The 27,453-nt window shown below is 42.0% G+C and overlaps 1 protein-coding gene across 1 annotated transcript; it reads left to right on the plus strand.

Annotated features, from left to right (window-relative positions):
- The first annotated feature begins 6,086 nt into the window (after positions 1-6,086).
- On the plus strand, positions 6,087-23,784 carry LOC110505116 (very long chain fatty acid elongase 6). The gene is made up of 4 exons (XM_021584104.3): positions 6,087-6,312; positions 19,481-19,612; positions 20,478-20,629; positions 22,125-23,784. The coding sequence occupies exons 1-4, from the start codon at positions 6,230-6,232 to the stop codon at positions 22,583-22,585; spliced, it is 828 nt and encodes a 275-aa protein (XP_021439779.2). The 5' UTR covers positions 6,087-6,229; the 3' UTR covers positions 22,586-23,784.
- Positions 23,785-27,453: the final 3,669 nt, after the last annotated feature.

Here is a 27,453-nt window from a genome sequence, read left to right on the forward strand (position 1 = left end):
GTCAAGGTAATTGAGGTAATATGTACATGCAGGTAGAGTTATTAAAGTGACTATGCACAGATAATAACAGAGAGGAGTAGCAGAGTTCCAGAGGTGGGGGGAGGGGCAATGCAAATAGTCTGCGTAGACATTTGATTAGCTGTTCGGGAGTCTTATAGCTTGGGGGTAGAAGCTTTTTAGAAGCCTCCTGGACCTAGACTTGGCGCTCCGGTACCACTTGCCGTGCCATAGCAGAAAGAACAGTCTATGGTGGATGGAGTCTTTGACAAATTTTAGGGCCTTCCTCTGACACCGCCTGGAATAGAGATCCTGGATGGCAGGAAGCTTGGCCGCGGTGATGTAGTGGGCCGTACGCACTACCCTCTGTAATGCCCTGTGGTCGAAGGCTGAGCAGTTGCCATACCAGGCAGTGATGCAACCTGTCAGGAAGCTCTCGATGGTGCAGCTGTAAAACCTTTTGAGGATCTGAGGTCCAATGCCAAATCTTTTCAGTCTCCTGAGGGGGAATAGGTTTTGTCGTGCACTCTTCACAACTTCCTCGGTGTGTATGGACTATGTTAGTTTGTTGGTGATGTGGACGCCAAGGAACATGAAGCTCTCAACCTGCGCCTCTACAGCCCCATCGATGAGAATGGGGGTGTGCTTGGTCCTCCTTTTCCTGTAGTCCACAATCAGCTCCTTTGTCTTGATCACGTTGAGGGAGAGGTTGTTGTCCTTACACCACACGGTCTGGTCTCTGACCTCCTCCCTATAGGCTCTCATCATTGTCGGTGATCAGGCCTACGAGTGATGTGTCATCAGCAAACTTAATGATGGTGTAGGAGTCGTGCCTGGATATGCAGTCATGAGTGAGCAGGGAGTACAGAAGGGGACTAAGCACGCACCCCTGAGGGACAGATGAGTTGTTACCTACTCGTACCACCTGGGTGCGGCCCATCAGGAAGTTCAGGATCCAGTTACAGAGGGAGGTGTTTAGTCCCAGGGTCCTTAGCTTAGTGATGAGCTTTCAGGGCACTATGCTGTTGAACGCTGAGCTGTAGTCAATGAATAGCCTTCTCACATAGGTGTTCCTTTTGTCCAGGTGGGAAAGGGCAGTGTGGAGTGCAATAGAGATTGCGTCATCTGTGGATCTGTTGGTGCGGTATGCAAATTGGAGTGGGTCTAGTGTTTCTGGGATAATGGTGTTGATTTGAGCCATGACCAGCCTTTCAAAGCATTTCATGGCTATAGACGTGAGTGCTACGGGTCAGTAGTCATTTAGGCAGGTTACCTTAGTGTTCTTGGGCACAGAGACTTTGGTGGTCTGCTTGAAACATGTTGGTATTACAGAGTCAGACAGGGAGAGGTTGAAAATGTCAGTGAAGACACTTGCCAGTTGGTTAGCACATCCTCGGAGTACAGGTCCTGGTAATCCGTCTGGCCCTGCAGCCTTGTGAATGTTGAGCTGTTTGAAAGTCTTGTTCACATCGGCTGCAGAAAGCATGATCATACAGTTGTCCGGAACAGCTGATGCTCTCATGCATATTTCAGTGTTACTTGCCTCGAAGCGAGTTATTTAGCTTGTCTGATAGGCTTGTGTCACTGGACAGCTCTCGGCTGTGCTTCCCTTTCTAGTCGGTAATAGTTTGCAAGCCCTGCCACATCCGACAAGCGTTGGAGTCGGTAAAGTACGATTCAATCTTAGTCCTGTTTTGACACTTTGCCTGTTTGATGGTTCGTCGGAGGGCGTAGCGGGATTTCTTATATGCTTCCGGGTTAGTGTCCCGCTCCTTGAAAGCGGCAGCTCTAGCATTTAGCTCAGTGTGGATGTTGCCTGTAATGCATTGCTTCTGGTTTGAGGTATGTACTGTAAGTACAGTCATTGCGGTGACGACGTCCTTCAATGCACTAATTGATAAAGCCAGTGACTGATGTGGTGTACTCCTCTATGCCATCGGAAGAATCCCAGAACATGTTCTAGTCTGTGCTAGCAAAGCAGTCCTGTAGTTTAGCATCTGCTTCATCTGACCACTTTTGTATAGAGGAGGAGTCACTGGTGCTTCCTGCTTAAATTTTTGCTTGTAAGCAGGAATCAGGAGGATAGAATTATGGACAGATTGGCCAAATGAAGGGTGCGTGAGAGCTTTGTACGACAAGGTGTCTAGATTTTTTTTCTCTGGTTGCACATTTAACATGCTGATAGAAATGAGGTAAAACTGATTTAAGTTTCCTTGCATTAAAGTCCCAGCCACTAGGAGCGCCGCCTCTAGATGAGCGTTTTCCTGTTTGCTTATGGCTGAGTACAGCTCATTGAGTGCGGTTTTAGTGCCAGAATCAGTCTGTGGTGGTATGTAGACAGCTATGAAAAATACAGATGAAAACTCTCTAAGCAGATAGTGTGGTCTACAGCTTATCGTGAGATATTCTACTTCAGGAGAGCAAAACCTTGAGACTTCCTTATATATCATGCACCAGCTGTTATTCACATATATGCATAGGCCCCCGCCCCGTGTCTTACCAGTTGCTGCTTGCTGTTCTGTCCTGCTGATGGAGTGTATAACCTGCCAGCTGTATGTTCTCAATGTCGTCGTTCAGCCACGACTCGGTGAAACATAAGATATTACAGTTTTTAATGTCCCGTTGGTAGGATGTACGTGCTTTCAGCTTGTCCCATTTATTTTCCAGGGATTGAACATTAGCTAGGAGGACGGAAAGCAAGGGCAGATTAGCCACTCGTCGCCTGATCCTCACAAGGCACCCAGATCTTTTTCCACAAAATCTCTGTTTCCTTCTACAGCGAATCATCATCTGGACCTGGTCGGGTGTCTGTAGTAGTAATCCCTCCCGTCCGACTCATTGAAGAAGAACTCTTAGTCCAGTTTGAGGTGAGCAATCACAGTTCTCATGTCCAGAAGCTCTTTTTGGTTATAAGAGACGGTAACAGCAACATTATGTACAAAACAAGTTACGAACAACATGAAAAAAAAAATGTAATGGTTGGTTGGGCGCCGATAAGACGGCAGCCCTCCCCTCCGGTGCCATCATTAACTGATATCACATACATTATCAAGCATTTCACACATATTATCCAGATACTGACTGTCAGCACTTGGTGGTCTATAGCAGTTTCCCACAAGAATGGGCGTAAGGTGATGCAGGTGAACCTGTAGCCATTTTACTTCCACAGCATTTGACGTGACATCCTCTATAAGATTTATAGAAATATGACTCTGAACATAAATGCTTACACTTTCACCACCGGCACTCTCTTCTGAAGATGATGAAACCATGTATTGCTACTACTGTATCAGCAAATGTAACATCTAAGTGAGTTTTAGAGATAGTCAGTATATGAATGCTATCTGTTACTAGCAAGATATCGATTTCATGCACCAATTTCATGAACCATATATTCATTTGGGCTATTTTTAGAAAATGCTATTGGGTTCTTGATTGTTTCTATTGCTTTACTGGGAGGTGTAACAGAGGTAGACAAAGGTAGACAGAGGTAGCCAGTAATATTTATGTTTGAGCTGAAGTGCAGGGTGAACATCCTACTAGGGCAAACCGCCTTAGTGCTAACAATATAACTCAGGTTTATATGTGCATGATTACTGCATACAATAGATGACATCGTTGTCCACGGGCCCATCACCAGGGTCCATAATGAGCACCTTAACAGTGTGTTCACTGCACTGACAAAACACCACCTCGCTCTCAATGGAGAAAAGTGTTTCTTCTTCGTCCCGCCATTGACTTTGTGGGATTTCGCCTCTCAGTCAAGGTCATTTCCCCACTCCACTCCAACACTGAACCGATCCACCAGATCCTAAATCCAGCCGCTGCTGCCCAGGTAGAGCTCTTCAACCAGACGCTCAAGAATGGCATCAGGGCCCACCTCGCACAAGGGTGAATGTTTGCTATCAGGAGCTATTCATCCACCAGCAGTGGATGAAAGACCGTTTTGACAAAACACGGTGGGTTAGGCCACCAGTCATAGCCGCCTCTGACTTGGTCTGGATCAGATGGCCCAACCTCATCAACAAGCTCCAGTCCTTCTGGTCAAACCCTGTTCAGGTGAGACGGCAGCTTGTACCAGTCACATTCCATCTCTCAGACGGTTCACGCTGACATGCTAGCAGTCTTCACAAAGTGCAAACACCTCCCGGCCCAGGGGTTAACAAGCCCAACCCCGCAGCACTACCAGCCGCCTGGCTGGACACCTCAGCGGCTCTGCCACCTCTGCCTCAGCCTGCTGTACAGTAGAACAGTTATGTTATTGTTACAGTGTTTGACCCTGGGTTTATGTTATACCCTACCCTCCAGGATCTGTATTGTTCAGTTGACGTTAGGATTAAAAGAGTATGGTTTAGCTCTGCCACCTGTGGTCGCATCTATCCTTCAAACTTACAATGACAATTTTCACAGTTGCGGGAAGGCGCATCAGTACACCACGCTGAATCCCAGAATATAGTATGGATCATACGGATCACAAAACTGTGTTAGCCCACAGAACCAAAGCCTAGGGATTAGCTCAGGAAGCTAATGCAAGTCTTCAGGTCTCAGGTGAGGTTACTCATCAGGCGAGCTTGGTTCACGAAACCCCCTCTGTTACACAGACACGATAATGCAATATGTGCAGACAGAAATAGTACTTCTGTATCACACACTGATGATGAAAGTATTTATTTCTACATCAGGTGATATTTCCTCCCCCTGTCAAATCTAGGACAAGGTTGTGGGAGTCCACTCCATATTGGATGACTGGATGAGGTAAGTCCGAATGCAACCATTCAGTCACATCATCAAGTCAAAGGTACTGTAGACAACTCAAGCTCAGTCCGCATGTCTGAATGTGTGCCTCTGTCTCTGTGTGTGTTTCTTTTCATATGGTTGGTGAAGGGTGAAGCTACACTTCAAGAAAGAAAATCAAGAGTGAGTATCATTGTATTACAATAGGAACGGATAATACATCGACAGGCCTATTTCCAGGCTAAGGTTAAACCCAGTCCGGCCAAAGAATCATGCCCACTTATTGGCAAGATAATAGCTGCCAGGGTACACTCTGATTAGGCTGCTCTCCAGTGATCTGCCAACTCTTGTCTTGGGAAACATCGCTCTTTGATTGCACGAGTTCAGAGAGGTTCAGCCCACTGCGAACATACGCAGGTGCAAACCGATGGAGCAATACATAATGATACTCCAGCAACCTTCGGCCTTCTTTCCACAGCCTACCACCCTGCTAATAGGACATAACTCCAACTCATGTAGCGAATTCAGGGGACATCCAGGAGCAGAATAGAACCGGCAACTTATGAAGCGAGTGTTAAAATGCCCAGTGTGAAATTATCCACACGGGTGTAACGTCTTGGGAATCCATGCAGGAGTTCCTTATTCAGGTTTGGCCCTCAAGGCAGAGTTGGGTGGAATGAGACTGTACCACTTATGATGGCATAATGTGCATTTGCTCGTTAAGTGGTAAAGGTCTCATCCACACTCTGCCTTGGTGACCGAACCTGAATACGGAGTTCCTGCATGGACTGGTGAAGTTGTTACATCCCTATGGAGCATTCCATACAGGGCAGTATAACACTGGCATTATAAGTTGCAGACCTTGCAAAAATACAGAACTCATGTGTGCATTCTGATGTCGTTACACCCCTGTGGAGCATTTCATTCGGGGTATTATAACATCCACAGTTACGGTCAAGCTTAATACCTTATGAAGCATACTGTTATAATTTACTGGCAATAATGCTCTTTGGATGTTGTAATGTATGTTTAGATGCAGTGTTATTAGCACCTGTTATGCATGGATTAGAAAGCATTAGGAATGTGTTCTAATGCAGAATATGGAGTGTTACCAAATGTTGATGCACTATTAGAAGGAATGGAAACTTGGATTCATGTGAAGACTTATTTTTGCTGCACATTTCCCAATAGGCTGTAGAAAGGATGTGCAGTCTCAGTGACTGACCATATAGGCCTTACAGTGACGATCTACTGTACTTGGAGAAGATAACTTACAACGGGCTTTAGGACCTTGAATCCAACTCCTTGTGGGAGAGGGCGTATGCCGGCTCTAGGTGGAAGGCATATAGCCGGACATTCACATTAAGTTGGGAGTTTCTGGCAGTGGCAAGCGCAATGCGAGAAAAGGGGTGTTGCTGAGATAGAGAGAATTCAGTTGAATATAACACATCGTCAGAATATACATTTGTCTCCGTTTATAGGAAAGCTCACAGAGAACATGTCGGTGTTGGCTCTGCAAGAGTACGAATTTGAGAAACAGTTCAACGAGGACGAAGCCATACGATGGATGCAAGAAAACTGGTAGGCTAAATGAAATATCATATTGATGTTGGAATGATTGTTGGTGTATATGTAGCATAATATCCTCATAATCTTATAAGTAGAAACAGGAATTTCATCAATAAGAATAATATAGCCTATGTTTCTGGATGCTGCTAACTTCAAGTTTGCAAATAGTTTATGGTCTGCTTATAGGCTATCCTATAATAAAAGCTCCTATGAAGTTACGAGTATCGTCCGCACACAGTAGTTTACCATATTCACAGCATTGCTATGATGCATATATGCCTGCTGTGCATTAGTTACAATGAATCTAGGAAGGGTCCCTTGGTGTCAGTGAACTGACTGATCATAGCATCTTCTGATGTGACTCTCAGTGATTTGTCAGTGAAGAGAAGTAGTATTAGGCTTTTAGGCATCTTACGTTCACTGCTGCCCAATACTGTTGCTCGTGTGACAACTGGCAGGCTATGAATGAAAGAAACCCGACATTGGTAGGCGGGGTACTGACAGAGGTAGACGGTTATTTTATTACTATTATATTTAGCCTACCGTCCGTCGCGCTCCGGCTTGGAGTCGGTAGGCACGTTTCTCCAAACGGTCAGAATAACTAAACAAACGTGTTAATTCTTTGAAACAGAGCGATACGTCTATGATGCTCACCATTACAACCACATTCCTAAAAAAAAGGTGATCAAATTATAGCCAAACATGAAACATAATGGCACTGCCTGGATCGGCTATATGTTCATGTTCTGGACATATGCTCACCAAAAATGGTTTAAGATCTTATCCCTTATCTTATAAGCAGGTTATGCTCAATCTGCAATCACACCACCCTCTTAATATTGGTAAGTGACTTCAGGAAATAAATCCCCATTATGCATATTGATCATTTTTATAGCCACCAGTGTCCAATTCGTCCACTGAGTTTACCAGTGTTGTAGCCTGTAAGAGGTTACCACTCATGCTTTGGTTTAGCCGAATAAACTCAGCTCCACAATTTATGATGGAGTTGAGCGGCGACTAGTGTGGGCGGAGCGTTTTATTAAAACCTTTTCAGCACCCAAAGAATAGCCCGCAATTACACAGAACAATGTTGTGTGTAATTGCTGGTCTTTGGGTGCTGAAATCAGTCGTGTTTTATTTTGTTCAACTCCATCGTAAATCGTGGAGTTGAGTTTAATGGGCGAGCATGGGTTATAAATTGACTTTCAAACAGATGCTCATAGTATTTATACCGTTTGAAAAACCTTCAATGGACAGGGAGAAATCAAAGTTGTAACGTAGCAACAGCAGCAACCGACACTAATGCCACATGCTGGTTTATGGGTAGGCTACACAACTATAAAGTAGCTCAAATAATGTGTGGTAATTTGTTATAGTAGAAACATTTATGTTGCAATGAGACACTTCATTTAAAATGGAAATGTTCCTGGGTGAGTCCAAATGTGATCCTTGTCAGAATCAAGCTTGTGGAAACATTTGTGCAGGAGCTGTCCATGAGTTGGTACTACCAACTGACCAATAGTGGAAACATTTGTGCAGGAGCTGTCCATGAGTTGGTACTACCAACTGACCAATAGAATGATGTCTGCTGACAAAGTGCTAGCCAATCACATCGCAGCTGATCTGTGCCGACTCTTCTGGGAAGCCTTTGGAGCAGGGATGTCTGCTCTGGCAAGACAATATTGCATGGTTCTAAGAGGAAATAATCATTCATGAGTGGTTAGTCATATTCACCCAAAAGAAAATTAAATAGAAAGAGGCCTACAATAGGTTTATGAACATGTAACATGGTTTGAGAGAGATTTTAGAGTAGGAAAAGTAGTTGTAATAGTTGCAACCCTTCAACATAAACTCATAGAGAGGAAAATAAGCATTTAATGTTAACCAACCTGTTTCTTTCTCTGCCATACAGATACAATAACAATGCATTGCTGCATGTGTGATAGACTTTTTGGCACATTTGAACTGCCATCAATCTTTGGGGCCCTATTCAATCAAACCAAATACCTTAATTACACGCTCTGATCCATGTTCTCTTCAAAACAACACTTTCCAACTCTGTGGCACTGTAATTGAAATGTGTTCTCACTATGTGGGAAAAAAACATTTTCTCGCATCACATTTCTTGAATGGGCCACGGTATGTTGAGGCCTACCAAACACCAATGGGAAAGAGGAAATGTTTAATGGTAGGCTGCTAGGCTGCTGTAGTAGCTGGCTATTGACTACTGTGTGATGAAATGGTTGCAGGGATGGACTCTGTAGCAGCCAGTACTAATATGGACTTATGGAAAGTGCACCTGAGTCCAGCGAGAACAAAACCCCTGGGGAAAGGGAGGACAGATGATAAGCTCTTTTGTGAACAACTGCGAACAATCAGGCTAATGCAAACCTTGCCTCAATGTTGTAACAAGGGTTGTTCTCTGCTGCCTCTCAGCTATTGGGGTGCTCAATTATACAAACAGGAGAGAAGAGTAATGGTTGACTCAGCATTTCTGAAAATGGCATCTGGCCAATCCAGGCTTGCATCACTGCAACGGCTTCTGGGCCGGCTAAGTAAACTGCCCCTGGTGTCATATTTTGTTTGCATAATTCTTTCTCAGGAATACAGTATATAGACATTTCATGGATTAAGGAACGTTTTCTCTTGCAGTGAGCCAACAAATTGGCACTGTGACATTTAGATGATGACATTAAACATTATTTTCACGAGATCACCGTTCAATTGCAATAGGATAAGCATAATTGTAAACATGAGTGTACGGCTCTGTGCCAGCAAGTGTCCAAACAACAACCTTACAGATCATTTTAAGATTAAGCCTGGTCTCAATGTCCAGCACACTGTGGCTGCCTGCCACTGAAATACACATATATTCCATTTACCTGCTGAGTCATTCTCACTCAGTTCCCCACAGATGTCCCAATTGCTCAGCGTCAGTGATGGTTGCTTAAGTTGTGTAGTTTATTCAGTCGTTGAAACCCTCAATGCGCTTCCAAGCAATTGGATACCATCCTCTTGGGTGACTGCATGTCATTGTAGAATCAGTTGTTTTGTGCAATTATGAAGGAAGTGCTGTAGACCCCAACAAAGCATGATGGGATACTATGTTAGCTTGTTGCGTGGACATACACTATTTATTGTGCTCTTTGTTCAAATATTGGATGGTTCTGTCAGAGCATTATGATGATAGATTTGTTGCTCTGATTAAAAGTTAGTTGAGGTTTAAATGTGCAAGACAAATGGTATTGTCTGTATGCTGTACTGTTGAGGATGTGCCCATTAATGAAAACAGACTTGTAGGTCTTAGGAAGATTACTGTTCCCCCTGCAGTCTCATGTTACTCATGTTACTGATCCAGTCCAACTTGTCTGCTTATTAAATCTTTGTGCAGCTGCCAAGAACATTTGCAGCCTTTTGTTATGGATTCCTATAGCTCTAATCACTGGGTGGAAAATGCACTCCCAATGGGTTCATTAGAAAGGGACCCCTACCTCCTAGGAACTCCTATACATTTGAAGGGATTGGAAACTGTAGGTGTAAGCAATATGCGTCTACTTGCCTTCTGATAGCCTGGATGGAATTTGCATCGTATTGCTTATCTGTCCAATTGTTTCAGATCTACAGGAGTTCCTAGAGGGAACAGGCAATGCTTCCTTTTGGAATTCAGCCGAAGTCTTTGGTCCTCAGTTACCCAGTATAATCTTGCCATCACATTCAAATTTCGTAAGGAACCTCCCAGCTATCACATTTAGTTCCTTGGAAGTTGTGGGAACATGTGTTTTTGTTTTCACATTTGTTGTGGGAGCAAAGCCATACGTTTACTGACCGGTAAAACTGAACGTAAAACTGAACAGATGTGAAAATGTTGCCTGTTCTGGGAATGTACATTTTTAGGCTGCAGAGAGGTTCTGAGAACATTTTACTCTGATTCCCTTAAAGTTTTCCTGTGAGGTTTTATTAAAGCTCTGAGATTGGTTATTTTAAGGTTAATAAATAACATTCTAAGAACATTCTCTAAATGTTGTGATCGTTTTGTTATGGTTATTATTTAAAGTTTTCTTAACACTGTAAGAACTACATTTAAATGTTATTTGCTATCTTACTTGGGATTAACTTTTCTGAACTCCAAGCACAGATATCAGTAGGACAACATGGACATGAATTTGTTTTGGCATTAGTAATGAACATACATATATATAAACACACATATAAACACATATATATTGTGACTCGGCATCAGTGAGATTAAAATGTATGATCTTCTGTTCTCTATCCCGGGAATTAGTCCATTGCAACTCCAGGATGGAACTGGCATGTCATGTTTTTTTACGCATACAAAGTTGTTCATTTTAGTCTATTCAAACAGACCCTATTTCAAAGGAAACAAGCACTCATTAAGGTCAGGTGTGGCCAATAGGTGGGCATGGCCAACACACCTAAAGCGAGTTTGGTTGACGCTAAGAACGGAATGTACTATATGTTTCCAAACAACATTCTTAGAAACATGGTCTGAACGTTGCTAACGTTTCCTTATGATTTTTATGGAATGTTTCCGTCATGTCCTGAGAACGGAATATGAAGCTTATTGATGTTAATGTGTAGATTTACATTTTTTTAGAACATTCTCAGAATATTGCCAGGAACTGACATTAAAGAGAAACCATATATTCTCTGAATGTTCTGAGAACTGTGCTTCAGTCAGACAATTGTTTTAATATTCCCAGAATGTAGTTAAAATATGACATTAATCAGAACCACATTGGAACTTGTATGGAATGTTCTGTGGAAGTACTGAAATTCCCACAGAAGAACATTGTTTCTTGACGTTCTCTGAAAAATTTGAGAACATTACTTTAAATAGAACCATGAGGAAACCTGTAGGAAATGTTATGCTGAAGCACTGAAATTCCAACAGAAAATCATTGTTTCTTGACTTTCTTAGAACAATTTGAGAACATTCCCAATGTCAAAGCAGTTGGAGAACTGTGCTGAGAATGTTCCAAAGCTAAGCAACTATCCTGCACCATTCCCAGAAAGTTGTGGGAATGTTGTATGCAAAATAACTACAGGACTACCACTCTCTCACCAAGCTCTAACATATGGTTTTCAGAACATTATGTGCTAATTCGGCCTCCTCTCCCCTCGGTAGCTAATACTACATCATCAATGATTGTGACTCTCTGACAAAGGTTAGAATTGGACCTTTCTCTAAGGTTAGGCCAGCTAGCTGGTCTCCAATGAGTTATGGTATCGACTCCTGGGAGTAAAGTTTTGCATGCTGCTTTTCCCTGAAGGACAGGCTGCAAAGATGATGATTGCTGCTGACTGCGTCGACCCAGAGCACACCTCTGGCTTGACGTTGATTCACCCAGCAGCTCATCTGAATTGGGGAGACAGATGAAGATATTGGGTGACTCCCTGTGAATGTTTCTCAAGGGAAAAACCCTCTCTCAAATTTGACTCTGCCATCTTGTCACAGTCCCAGCTGAGAGTTAAGATGCTAACAGAGGAAAGAGCAGTCATTTCATCATCAAGTCAATTTCACCAAAAGCTTTTGCAGAGGCATAGCCCTTTTCATTCCAACAGTGTGTCACATTAAATGTGTTTTTGCATTTGTGCAAGTGGCCATGAGGTGCAATGTGCATCTAATTTGCACCACCTACCATGCATCCTTCTATTCCCTAGTGATCTACATTTGGCACAATGGCAATAGGTCTCATTCAAACCTTTGCAAAGCAAAATGGGAATAGGTCTAATTCAAACCTTTGCAGAGCTTTCATTCTCTTCCTACTATAAATAAACCAGTCACTCACCATTACACTTTAATCCCTTAACAAGCTGAAACTATTATTTGCCAGAGCAAAAGTAAATAATTTGCCTTATTGTACAATTATTATCAGCTCAACAGAAATAGGCAGTGAAACTAACAGTGTAAATGTTAAAGTGGCAATATGTAACCTTTGGGGGCAACCTAACCAAATTCACATAGAAATGTTAGTTATAGATCTATCATTCTACTTGAATGCAAGTCTAAGAAGCGGTAGATCTTTTCTATGTGCACTATTTCTATGCTTCCCATTCTTAAGTTTTGTTTTTGCGGCTTCTATTTTCGGTTTTGTACACCAGCTTCAAACAGCTGAAACAACCATTTTGTTTATTGAAATTGATCAGAAATACAGTGTAGACATTGTTAATGTTGTGAATGATCATTGTAGCGGGAAAAGTCAGATTTTAATGGACTATCTATATAGGCGTTCAGAGGCCCATTATCAGCAACCATCACTCCTGTGTTCCAATGGCACATTGTGGTAGCTAATCTAAATTTATCATTTTAAAAGGCTAATTGATCATAAGAAAACCCTTTGGCAATTATGTTACCACAGCTGAGAACTGTTGTTCTGATTAAAAAAGCTATAAAACTGGCCTTATTTAGACTATTTTAGTATCTGGAGTATTAGCATTTGTGGGTTCGTTACAGGCTCAAACTGGCCATCACACTGCAAAGCCTTTTTAAAATGAGAAACCTGGATTAGCTACCATGACGTGCCATTGGAACACAGGAGTGATGGTTGCTGATAATGGGCCAAAACAAGGACATTTCTAAGTGACCCCAAACTTTTGAACGATAGAGTACAGTGCCTTGCGAAAGTATTCGGCCCCCTTGAACTTTGCAACCTTTTGCCACATTTCAGGCTTCAAACATAAAGATAGAAAACTGTATTTTTTTGTGAAGACTCAACAACAAGTGGGACACAATCATGAAGTGGAACGACATTTATTGGATATTTCAAACTTTTTTAACAAATCAAAAACTGAAAAATTGGGCTTGCAAAATTATTCAGCCCCTTTACTTTCAGTGCAGCAAACTCTCTCCAGAAGTTCAGTGAGGATCTCTGAATGATCCAATGTTGACCTAAATGACTAATGATGATAAATACAATCCACCTGTGTGTAATCAAGTCTCCGTATAAATGCACCTGCACTGTGATAGTCTCAGAGGTCCGTTAAAAGCGCAGAGAGCATCATGAAGAACAAGGAACACACCAGGTAGGTCCGAGATACTGTTGTGAAGAAGTTTAAAGCCGGATTTGGATACAAAAAGATTTCCCAAGCTTTAAACATCCCAAGGAGCACTGTGCAAGCGATAATATTGAAATGGAAGGAGTATCAGACCACTGCAAATCTACCAAGACCTGGCCGTCCCTCTAAACTTTCAGCTCATACAAGGAGAAGACTGATCAGAGATGCAGCCAAGAGGCCCATGATCACTCTGGATGAACTGCAGAGATCTACAGCTGAGGTGGGAGACTCTGTCCATAGGACAACAATCAGTCGTATATTGCACAAATCTGGCCTTTATGGAAAAGTGGCAAGAAGAAAGCCATTTCTTAAAGATATCCATAAAAAGTGTTGTTTAAAGTTTGCCACAAGCCACCTGGGAGACACACCAAACATGTGGAAGAAGGTGCTCTGGTCAGATGAAACCAAAATTAAACTTTTTGGCAACAATGCAAAACGTTATGTTTAGCGTAAAAGCAACACAGCTGAACACACCATCCCCACTGTCAAACATGGTGGTGGCAGCATCATGGTTTGGGCCTGCTTTTCTTCAGCAGGGACAGGGAAGATGGTTAAAATTGATGGGAAGATGGATGGAGCCAAATACAGGACCATTCTGGAAGAAAACCTGATGGAGTCTGCAAAAGACCTGAGACTGGGACGGAGATTTGTCTTCCAACAAGACAATGATCCAAAACATAAAGCAAAATCTACAATGGAATGGTTCAAAAATAAACATATCCAGGTGTTAGAATGTTCAAGTCAAAGTCCAGACCTGAATCCAATTCGAGAATCTGTGGAAAGAACTGAAAACTGCTGTTCACAAATGCTCTCCATCCAACCTCACTGAGCTCGAGCTGTTATGCAAGGAGGAATGGGAAGAAAATTCAGTCTCTCGATGTGCAAAACTGATAGAGACATACCCCAAGCGACTTACAGCTGTAATCGCAGCAAAAGGTGGCGCTACAAAGTATTAACTTAAGGGGGCTGAATAATTTTGCACGCCCAATTTTTCAGTTTTTGATTTGTTAAAAAAGTTTGAAATATCCAATAAATGTCGTTCCACTTCATGATTGTGTCCCACTTGTTGTTGATTCTTCACAAACAAATACAGTTTTATATCTTTATGTTTGAAGCCTGAAATGTGGCAAAAGGTCGCAAAGTTCAAGGGGGCCGAATACTTTCGCAAGGCACTGCATATTATTTATTTCACAGCAGTTTAGGTAGAGAATCATTGTACTATCTTATTTTGTCACATAAACTGAAATTAGGTGAACTATTCGAGTTTCAGCAACTAGGAAATGGCGGAGCGATTTCGGCGTAGTGCAACTTTAAATAATCGTATAATTTTGGAACTCATTCTTCTTCCCATTTTCATTAAATACACTGCCGTATACATAAAGTAACACTTTTTAGTGTTGGGTTTTGTATAATCACGTCCAACAGATCGCTCTCTCTCTGTCAACCTGTCTGGTTTCACAACGCCACAGAATGGAACTTGAATGGGAGTCTATGGCAGGAACGGCAACAACTGGATGATGTCTCAGTCTATCACTATATAGCGCAACCTTTAGAACCTTCCCCCTACTTTGTAGACTTCAAAGCGCAAGCAGTGCAAGTAATTCAAGCAAGGAAGTGAGTTCGGAAAATCTGAAAGTACGCATCTTAGAATTAGATTTCACATACAATATCAACATTATATGCCTGAACTCAGAATCAATAGGGCTCACCCAAAATAATATGGCTAATGTGATTTTCATAATCTAATACAACTGTCGGAGGCTCGCTCCCTCTCGGTTTCCACTAGCTTCCATAGCCACAAATTTAAAACGGGTTAATTTAAGCTTAATTTAGGTATAGGCATTAGGTTAGTAGTGTGGTTAAGGTTAGGTTTAAAATCAGATTTTATGAAGAGAAATTTTAGAAATAGGCAGGGTTTATGACTTTGTGTCTGTGTTGATTAATGACGACTCTCTCCCGCCTCGATTTAGAGCCACACCTCATAGTCCTGTGATTTTCTCAGAATACAAATTGATTAGCATGTCACTCAGTAAATCCACACCCACAAAGTTCCAGACAGTCCAACACTGTTACCAGGCTCTATGGGCCAGAAATTTGATACTGGGGACAAGGTTCGGTTTTATTCAATGCAAGAAATACTGAATCTGTAATATTCAGGACTTATTTATTGCTTGGCCTTATGTATCAGTTTGTTTACGGAACCAAAAGTTTGGCGTACCTCAGGGATCTGACTTGACACCACTACTGATTGCTCTGCTACTGTCCAACCTACAAACAATCAAAGATAGCCAGGGGACAAGGTAGTTCACCCTAAACTTAGCCACCTCACTGTGAGGACAGCTCCAAGACTGAACACACACACACACACTCATCCTCACACTGCAAAGTCAGTGTTACGTAAGGGGAGAAATCTCCTGCTCCAGCTAATACAGATCTAAGTTACACAGCAGGTTAGCTAGCAGCTTTGACCAACACAGCTAGGGGGAGGGGAAGGGCCACTTATTGTGAACTGCTTTGGAAGGTGTATGCAGATCTTGCCCGTGTGTGCAGATCTTGCCCGTAATACAAAGACTCCTTTGTATTATAGAAATTGAGCCAAATAGTTTCTGCCATTGTGAAGTATCTTGCTCAGGTGTGATTTATGTCTTCAGTTAAGATTTGTTTCGAAATGTGTTCACACTTTCGCTAGTCTCTCGCTCAGGTGTGATTTATGCCTTCAGTTAAGATTTGTTTCGAAATCTGTTCACACTTTCGCTAGTCTCTCGCTCTGAAAAAAGGCCTCTTATACTGTTTAAATATTCACAGAACAAGATCATTATTGCACCGATTTTTCAATAAAGCCCCAAACCAGTGGACATATTCTTCCACAAGTAAATGCACAGAGTTGCAGTACGTGGTTGTCGTTATGATACAGTGTTGTGCCATCCTACATTATGATTAAAACCAGGTTCAGTCATTAGTTCTAATATGACCTAAATATTAAAAGTCATCAACGTTTTATTATATATTTATATATATATATATATATAGTTCACGCCACTTGCTAGCTCTGTTTGACAGGATGACCTGATGCATGATGCAGACATACGACGGAATGCTATCCCCACCACTGCTTTGCTCGCTCTATCAGAAATGCATTAGATGAGCCCCTAATGTTGTCTTCGCTCCAGCAGTGGCTTTGATACACAGACTCGGCTACCGCCCAGCGAGTCTCACCCAGCGATAAGGGAATGCATGGGAGCTGCCTGGCTCTCCACGGACTCTGATGATGACTGGCAAAAAGAGAAGCTCTGTTGGATAGTTCTCAGGGATGTGAGAGGTGCAATATACTAATGAAGAAAAATGTCTACCACTGGTTGAGTTGTCAACTAATGGAAATTCAATGTGAAATTAACAAAACGTTTCACAATGTCATTGGATTTAAGTTAAAAGTTGGATGTAACAACAACAAAAAATCCCTTATGTTTATGACTTAAAAAATCGGATCAGTTTTCCACGTCGATTCAGCTTCATTACGTACCATTTACTTACGTTGATTCAACCAGTTTTTGCCAGTTTTTGCCAGTTTTGCCAGTTTTTGCCCAGTGGGTTGTGCCATCACTATTAGTCAGGAACAGCATTTATGGTGTACAGTTTCCTGTAATTTGGGATTTCCAAATAGCATTGCATTTACATTTAAGCAGAGACTTTTTTGTTGTTCTACGAGTTTTCATCTAAATATATCCTGTCTCATGTCGCTTTGTGGTTCAATATTGTCAGAAAGGAGTAGAGTGCAAATAAATCAGTCATGAAGAAATGAGTTCAGTGCCAAGAAAGTGACATTTTTTGGGAATTGTTTGAAGTGCAGTGCATACATCTTGTTTCAGGTGAAGATGGATTAGTACACCTTCTCTGATGTTGTCATTCAGAGATGATTGCATATCCCTGACAGCATTTGCATATCCCCTGACAGAGCTGCTCTGTTCTAATTTGCTTAAGAGGCACAGATCTAGGATCAGCTTATACTCCCCCAATCATAACCTTAACCATGTTGAAAATGCTAAACTGACCAGTGATAAGCATACTGGGGAATCTTCAATGTACTCTGACCGAGGTATAGAGAGGCAGCAAGAGACACATTCAGCCCTGATGGAAGCTCTGACTTGAATGCCCTTGCCACTTGCAGCTACTACGAGTCGTGGAGGCATGATGTGAATTCACACGGACATCTCAAATTAATTTCCATTCCTGGAGGCATAGCTTGGCCACAGCTGACCTGATCAAGCAAGGAGAGAGACTTTGTAGACTTTGACCGTGCCTCAGGTTTTCTCTGATATTCGTGGGTTTTTCCGATTAGCAATACCTCCTCTTATGTTATTGTACCTCATTCACACCGTACTCTGTAGGGCTTTTCACACTACTGAGACAAACCGAACTGAACCAAACCAAGCTGTACTGAGCTGACCTGGTTACCTGGTTTCTAGGAACTGTGCTGGATTGGACAATGTGAGAAGGAAATAACCGAAACAGCAGAGTTTGGTTTGAGTTCGGTGTGATAGTGTGAAAAGGGTATTTGGTCCTCTACTTCCTAGTATCCACATCTCTGAAGCTTCGTACTGTTATGAGGAATCACACTGAAGGCCATTTATCATTGTGACCTTTGCCCTTTTTTTAAAGTCTGAAGACAGCGTGTGAGGAATGTGGGGATTGTTGCTCATCTAGAATTGGCTCTGCCTCTCTAAGTAGGGTGCTTACTCTGAGTCGCTCCGTTCTTCACCCTTGTTTATTTACATCGAAACAACGAAGACATTCTGCGCTCATTGTGTGAAAGCAGATTCATTTGGACTTTAACTGCACTGCTTTGTCCTTTGTTCAATCAGTTATCAAGCCTGTAAGCTTTCATTTTTTTGCATTTTGCACAAAGAGTGACATGTCGTCAATAACAGTAATGTCCTTTCAGGATATTGTTTTGATGTAAGATTGTTCAGAAGTGTTACAGTGATTCTGTCAGTATTACATTATTCACATGGTCAACACAGGCTAGTTAGGGAGTGTCCCTATAGGAAGTTAGGATCTATTACATGTCTATAGTGTTAGGTTGGGGTGGCAGGGTAGCCTAGTGGTTAGAGTGTTGGACTAGTAACTGAAATGTTGCAAGTTCAAATCCCCGGGCTGACAAGGTACAAATCTGTCATTCTGACCCTGAACAGGCAGTTAACCCACTGTTCCTAGGCTGTCATTGAAAATAAGAATTTGTTCTTAACTGACTTGCCTAGTTAAATAAAGGTTTATTTTGTTTACAGAGCCTTTTTTGTTGGTCAGGAAACAGTTCTTCCTTCCCTTCAAAGCAAATGGATCTATCCATAAATCCATAAAAGCTAGTGCGCAAAGGTAAACTTCCCATCTACTTCCTAAATGTACATCTGGTTCATGGAAAGAGGATGTTCGTGGTTATAATGTTCGTGGTTATAATGCTTCTGGGAATTGGTTCTGGGAACTTGTGTTGAACTTGTGTTATAAGGATGGGCAGAGCAAAGAAGGTGGACTTTTTAGGTCATATCTCTCCTGCATTGAATCGACAACTCCAAAAACAACTCCAATCTGCCTAGGGGGATGGCAGATAAGCTGAGAGGCGACGCCTTTGCTATCATAGTTAGAGAACTCAAGCATAATGACAAGCCACATTTTCTTCCTCAATCTAAACTTTGATCGTAATTACCCTAAATGAGCTTTCTCCTTTTTCCTCTCTTCAACCATTTTTCACAGGGAAGCTACGCAAAATAGTGCACTTCTCTCCTGGTTCTTGTAGACCTCGTCAGCTGAAAAGAGCAATAAACAGTGCTGTTGCCACCATACGAAGCTGATGGTGCAGAATGGAGAAGGGGAGTTATTGCCATTTACGTTTTTTTGCAAGGCCTAGGGTTTTTCCCCAAATATCTCATCAAATCACATTTTATTCGTCACGTTCGCCGAATACAACAGGTGTAGGCCTTACCGTGAAATGCTTACTTACAAGCCCTTAACCAACAATGCAGTTGAAGACATAGAGTTCTGAAAATATTTACCACAGGTAGCAGTGAGTGCCGAATGTGTAATGTTCACAAAACTCCATCCTTTACAGGAAGAAGTCTTTCCTCTTCTCAGCCCTCTATGCTGCCTTCATACTAGGCGGTCGCCGTGTGATGAAACGAAGGGAGAAGTTTGAGCTGAGGAAACCGTTGGCACTGTGGTCCCTCACTCTCGCAGTATTCAGGTAAGAGGCAACAGATATTTTCAACACCGGTCCAGTTGTTATGGGCTTTCGTTATTTTGTTGTTGCTCGATTTCAATTTCGAGGTTGGCTCTGTTTGGGTGTGGCTTGCCCTGATTTGAATTGTCCTCATTGGTCAGGATGTGTTGCACCTGTCGCCTCATTAGTCAGTCGGTAGTTTCACCTGTGCTTGCAGAGTGGCTGGCGGAGTTCTCAACTTGGCATGAGCGACGTCGGAAGAGCGACACCGCTGTTTAGCTCTTCCTCTTTAAGTTTTTATCTCGTGTCTCCCCTGTTTGGTTTGCTCCACGTTTATTTGCACTCCCTTACCTAAGTTGTTGTGGGCTTTCCTTTCCATTAGTTTGTCTGCTGTCAGGCAAATCTAGTGGACGTCCATGGTGAGTGTTTGTTAGGACCTTACTTGAGTTGGCTTGGCAAGCACCCAGTCAGTAAGTACCCCTAGTGATGCCTTTTAGAACCCATTTTAAAACCTCACCTGTTTCGTTCTGGTTGTCAGTCGGGTCATTTGTTAGTTCCCTATTTCTGTTGAGTGATGATTTTTGGTTTCTTATTGGGGAACGTAACACAGTCAATGCACATGCTGTAAGCATGTTGTATAGCATTAAATAGCTATATATAACTATCAGGTCAATTTTAAAGTTATGTTCCGGATAGTTTTGAGTAAAGAACTCACTGTGTAGAAGTCCTCGTGCTGCAAAATGTTCACGTGTGTGCATAGGCAGTAGTTGTGTAAACAACGATGCTGTACAAACTTTGCTGTGGCAGGAGTGACCGTATTCCAGGGTTCTTGGGCTTAACTTAGTGTATTCTGCTAACTGTTTTCTCTGTCTGTCTCTCTCATGTCCAGCATATTTGGTGCTGTCCGCACTGGGAGTTACATGACATACATTCTGATGACTAAAGGGCTCAAGCAGTCAGTGTGTGATCAGAGCTTCTACAACGGGCCGGTCAGCAAGTTCTGGGCCTACGCCTTTGTGCTCAGTAAAGCACCAGAATTGGGTAAGATGACTGACTTCTACTACTACCAATACTAGTATACTACTACTACTACTAGTATACTACTACTACTACTACTACCATTATCTGTAATAAAGTGTTTTACATGTGAATGCCTTTTTGTGTCCATTGTGGTTTATGAGACTTTGTGGTATTAGACATATGAAAATATGTTAATAATTTACATGAAATATCTCTGCCCCCATGTGGCTGAAATAACCCACCCGAGGATCGGCACACGGATCTGTAGGCATGAAAATGCTGCCATGTCAGACATTTCACACACAGTAGCACAAGAAACAAATGACGTCTTCGATGATCTTTTCTGTCCTCAATTGCCTCAGCGACAGGCGTGCCCTCTCACCCCAACGGGGGAAAGTTTGGATGACCTTTCACTCGTCCGCAAAGACTGTCTGGGAATACATTTTATTCCTGTGTAGCCCTTTTGTATTTGCCCAGTCCTGCGGTCACTGGGGCTCCACACCCTGTCAGCTCTGAGTACGAGCCCATAGCAGGAGCTCCCTCTCAGGGGCACATGGAGGGGGATAGAAGCCCCTACCCTTAACTTGGTTCTAGAGCTTTGGTTGGGTGGAGCCAAACCTGCTGGCCCGTGACCAGCACATTGAGGCCTGCAAATGGAACATAGCAGCCACTTAGCCAAATCACTGCTTGCTGTCACAGAGGCATATGGGAGGCAGAGAGATAAAGAGCAGAGAGAGAAAGAGAGCAGAGAGAGAGAGAGAGAGCAGAGAGAGAGAGAGCAGAGAGAGAACGAGAGCAGAGAGAGAGAGAGCAGAGAGAGAGAGAGATGCTGTACAAACACACACTCTTACACACACAGACGGGGGCACAGAGCTAACTCTGAATCCTCTGGTAGTTTTCCACTTTCAAGCAGTGGGTTCACCAATTAGTCAGGTATGGTGGGCCCCGTTTTGCAGAGCAAAGTTTAATTTTTTTCCCCAAACCTTTAAAACCGATACACCCTTGAGACTGATCTGTTCGCAGACATTGTTATTATATGTTGACGTGAAAGTACACCTACAGCATAAAGATTGTGAGTGAACCCACAGTGCATTTCATCTGTGATTAAATTCGGACCTAGATGTATTAAACAGGACCAGATATGCAGTATTCACTTATAAAGACAAATATAAAGCCAAGTTGTAGAGCACAGTAAAGATGTATTTGAGTCCTCACTTCGTCTTATCACGCCTAAATGTTGTCATCATGATCTTACAATATTGATGTGCCAAGAACATGAGTATTAGAAGATAACACCGAAGTAGAACTCAGTGCTAGTAATAAGTGTTACCTGAAATGGAAGGTCTGAGCTTTTGTTCCTTTCAATTTGTAACGGTGAAATGTCAATTTCCTTCCCCTTTTCTAACTCTTTCTCTCTCTCAATGTCTCTCACTTTTTGTATACTTTCTCTGTCCTTCCCTCATTATTCCATCTCTCTCTCTCTCTCTCTCTCTCTCTCTCCACACCCACCATGCAGGTGACACCCTGTTCATCGTGCTGCGGAAGCAGAAACTCATCTTTCTCCACTGGTACCATCACATGACTGTTCTGCTGTACTCCTGGTATTCTTACAAGGACATGGTGGCCGGCGGCGGCTGGTTCATGACCATGAACTACCTGGTCCACGCCGTCATGTACTCTTACTACGCCCTGAGGGCGGTCGGCTTCAAGGTCTCAAGGAAATTCGCCATGTTCATCACGCTCACGCAGATCACCCAGATGCTGGTGGGCTGCGTGGTGAACTACCTGGTGTACTCGTGGATGCAGCAGGGTCAGGAGTGCCCGTCGCACGTGCAGAACATTGTGTGGTCCTCGCTCATGTACCTCAGCTACTTTGTGCTCTTCTGCCAGTTCTTCCACGAGGCCTACATTGACAAGACCAAGAAGGCCGCCGCAGCTAAAGCAGAAGCCGCCGCAGCCGCAAGGAAGACCCAGTAGACGCGTTTGGGAGGAAAAGAAAGAAAGAAAGAAGAGGATGTACTCGAGTCGCGGTAAACAATGACTGAGGAGATGAGGAGAATTATCCTAGGAATGGATGGAGAGATGTATGGGTGATGGATAGATGGCTGGGTGGAGGAATGAAAGTGGGAGGGTAGGCTGGGGTTGTGTGGAACATGCAGGAACAAAAGGCGGGCTGCTGTCTGCTTGTGCTTTAGAATACTACTAACGTGCAAATGTCAAATCCTTTGCTTTGATGGAGGTGCCATCTCTAGAGAGCTGCACTGTAGAAGGAAGCACTACCTACCAAGGCGACAAACAGTCAGTGTGTCCTTCACCTGATGTTCCTTTGGCTCCCACTTGATTCTCCATATTTATTATAAAAAATATAAAATAATATCAAAGGGACAGTTCCATTTATACCAGATAAATGAAGTACATCTACCTGAAAGGTGTTACTTGATAAATAGGAAGTGTATTGGTACTTATGAAGAATGAGGTGGCTTCAATTTACGATTGATACCAATCTAGGTGTTTTTTGTCAATGTCTTTTCTTCATCATTCTGTGTTTTTCTGTTTTGCTATGTCGAATTGTTTTAGACACTGGGAGTGTGTGAGAGGTAGACTTTTGTAAGACGGCTGATGTATGTTCGGTGGACGACTTGTACCGATGGAGTGAACGACACTGTAACTTCTGTATCCATCTTTGCAACACAACATTTTCTCAGGTCTTAGGTTCCTCTCTATTCTTTCACAAAATAAGCATGTCATCTTGATAAAGATCTTGATCAAGATCAGATATGGGCTTAAAGATGCTAAAAGGCATCGAAGGGGAAGGCTGCTTAATTAGATACAAACATCTGATCTGAAGGCACGTGACCACACTGGATGTTATGTGTCATGATAGGAAACGGAGTCTGACAGTGACCTGTTCACCTGCCTGTAATGACCTCACAACGTCACCGACCACATTGGAAAGTGAGACGCCATACATTTCCAAAGAGTTTAACGAAAGAAAGGGGTCTCGGAAAAAGGCCTTGAGACATTTTTTTGTTTAAGAAAAAAGCATGCAGTTGTCAAAATTCACTGTTATAACACTTTAAGTAACCGGTGTCTTTTAATGGTGTCTGTCACGCTATTGTTCATGGGATATTAACGTATGAACCAAGAGTGCAAACAAAGGAGTGTTTTGCTGCCAACGGTGTCATGTCTGTTTATTTTATTCTCAGCAACGACTATCTTGGCGTCAGTCGTTAGTGGTTTAGTTGTATGTCAGTGAAGGCAAAGAGCACACATCAAGGGGAAATCATGCCACAGCCGTAAGCAGCTTGTATTACCACAGCCGTAAGCAGCTTGCACATGTGTGTGAGAGCCGCACGTGTGTGAGAGCGTGTGAGGAAGTGACCTTTTGCACCTCGTCTATTTTGCATATTGTTATTTTTCTTAACAAAGAAAATAAACGGGTTAAATTGCATACCAGGGGTATGGTCTGGCCAAAAGATAGCAGAGATTCCACCTGCTAGTTTTGGCTGAGAAACCGAAGCCCACAACAACATCATGGTAGATCATGTCTCTAGTGTCTGTTGGATACTTCGCACACAGCTACACTACACAAAGAACATCATTTGAAACGTGCCTCGTAGGTACGACGCAAATGAGGTCCATCAAAGCTAAGGCAATTAAATGACCTGAGGTCGCGGGGAATTTTGTAAACCACTTGCAGAAGTAACTGCATCTCACAAATTATAATGAAAATAATTGACACCGCACGTTATTCTATAACATGTTGGTAAAAAGTAAAACTAGAATGATCTCCTAAGCGAGAAGATACGAAAGAGAGAGAACAACCTTGCAATGGATAGCAACAAGCGTATCTGTCTGCACAAGTGTCACAAACCCAGCAATCAGGTTTACAGTAGATGCTAATACATTGTCAACTTTGTCTGCGCACATGAGTATCTACCATGCAATTGGTTCAATTATAGTCCAGGTGGGTGATAAGCAATCATGCAACACTTATTGCTACTATCTACTTGAAGGCGCTTCAAAAGATAAACAAGTTATTGTCAGATAAACTCAGTATCCTTTCTATTCCGCTGTATCTCCGTTACCATAGGCACTCCATTTTAGAGAGTTGGTCAAAATTGAGATTAGGCTGTGTGTGTGTGTGTGTGTGTGTGTGTGTGTGTGTGTGTGTGTGTATGCTTACAGTGCTCATTTCTGTCACTGCTAGTAGTATGTATCATACAGTACAGCCTTTTCATATATAGACCTCCTCTGCATAAGTCTACTTCACATTGGCTTCATTTTTTTGGCGAGAAGGATCACGTTACGATGAGGAATATGAAGTTATACGAAATCTATGAAGTCAGTGTATGTTCAATCTATGTTCATGTCTTTGAAATGTTTACTTAGGCTGGTCTAACAAATGGTTAAACGTTGCACCAATGCATGTTCCCAAGCTCCGCAATGTCAATTGATTCAAGCTCATTCGCATCATGAAGCTGATTTTAAATAAGACCATCCGATATGCAATCTATCCGCAATATGCATATTGCGCCATTATCAACGCAAAATGACTTGATACCTGATGACAAAAAGGTTGCATTTGGCTTATTACCTTGCCTGCAATGGGGATAGAGCATCTTACACAGCCGTAAATATACTAAGTAGAAATTTATAGAAATGTCCCCACTGCCACTTGGGTTTTTATATTCTAAAATATATTCATCCGATTAGTACAATGCTGAATTATGTTATTTATATCTTACCTTTAAAGTATCTTTACTTCTTAACTTGAACTTTCATAATACCACACCTAAAAACATGAAGGAGATACAAAGGCGTACACACACATCACCAATGACAGCACCTATTCGACAGTATAAAAGGGTGACGGTTCACATGACTGGGATAGCAATGGTGTACCAAGAACCAATATGAGCCCTTTCACATTACTTTCATTAAATATTCACAATGAAGCTCCGAAGCCAATTCACTAGTGGAGATAACCGAGTGGCCTGACAACACCAACTCTTAATTACCATGTAATGCAACAGGCCTTCATATTTGCATTGGTATAACACCTCCCTGAAAGATGTGCGTATGGTGGCTCTCACTTTGCATAATCAAAGGAAGATTCGCCATGCATTTGCATCCACAAACGTGCACCTCTGCTTAAACATCTCTCTTGAGATGAATCGATCTGTTTTAAGACCATCCAAGCGTATAATGGGAAATGCATATTCAAAGGGGGAGATGCTGGCTTGTAGCTGTCGCTCACGGCACACACCATATGTAAAGAGAAGCCTACAAGAGGTTTGCATATTTACTACTGGGTCTCTTACCCTTCAGGTTTCAAATGAACTATTTCCTTCAGCATGGCAGTAGCATACAGTATGTACCAACATAGTAGGGCTATGTACAATTATACAAGATATGAAGACTATGAATGAAATATAATGGAATTTATGTGAAATAGTGAGTACTTGTCTAACATGTTACCGTGCTACTGGCACTACATACGGCTGGCTATCTACACCATTGGGGTGTATACACCATTGAGGTGTATTTCAATTCCAGTTAAGTTAGGAAATCTAAATGAGAAGATTTAGGCTTTAAAAAAAAACAGCATGGGAGACAGAAAGAAATGGCACTTGACCAAGGTATGAACTGAGTTACAATTATTTCACCATTTGATCTGAGATACAGTAGAAATGGACCAATGTACTGATACTTACTGTGGGAAACAGGGAAGCCTTAGAGCTTCCATGTGTTTACTTCCACAGTTTACTATAGAATACTACAGTACTTACTATAGAATTCTATAGTTAACTGTAGTATACTGTAGAATACTATACTACGCACTGTAGTATCCTTCGATATTGTGTAGTACTTACTATAGATTTCTATAGTAAACTGTAGTATACTGTAGAATACTATACTACGCACTATATGTATCCTTCGATACTGTGTAGTACTTACTATAGAATGTTGTAGTATACTGTAAAAACAACAGCGGCATACGCAAAAAAGAAACACTGTGTAGATTGTTGTAGTAATGTCTACAAAAACACTTCAGTCCGCAAAAGCACTACACATTTTGAACTATAGTAAATACTATAGTATTTAATTAGCATATACTCTGCATATTCCCCTCTCCCATATGACAATTTGTGCCACCCATAAGTAAGAAACCTACATGCCAAAATTATAGACCATTTTGTGTTCCCTACAGGTTATTGAAGAGAGCAGAATCGCTGATCTATTTGTTCAGACCCCAGTCCTACCTACCTACCTACCTACAGTATATGGAACACATGCTGTTTTAGTACTTCTCCAGTAAGTTTCCTCAAGAACAAAGCCTACACTTCTATGTCAAAGGCAATAAAGCAAAAACACTATAGTAAATACTACAGTTGTCTGCCAAAAACACTACAGTAAATACTACAGTCTGTAAAAACACTACAGTAAATACTACAGTATATTAAAAACTGCAAAAACAATACATTAATTACTATAGTATATGCTACAGTTTTATTTACTACAGTATATATACTATAATTAACTGTAAATATTACAGTATACTACAGTAAATACTATTTTTTACCATCATCCACTACAGTATTGTTTCATGTGAGCTAGGCAAAGGGTCCATAAATCCAAGCATTGAGGCCATAGGCATCAACTTCCTGTTTCTTCTTCAAGAGGTAACAACATCTGGCCAATCAGTATTAACCCCTTACACTCGTGGAAATTGGCCTATATGGATAGGGCCAAATTGAAATGTTTCTAACAAGAATAACTATGAAAACATATGCATGACCATGGTAGTGATCGAAAGAGAACAGTTTGTGAACAATTGTAAA

The sequence above is a fragment of the Oncorhynchus mykiss genome, chromosome 25, assembly GCF_057628025.1.
Source record: "Oncorhynchus mykiss isolate SJ-2025 chromosome 25, ASM5762802v1, whole genome shotgun sequence".
NCBI lineage: Eukaryota > Metazoa > Chordata > Actinopteri > Salmoniformes > Salmonidae > Oncorhynchus > Oncorhynchus mykiss.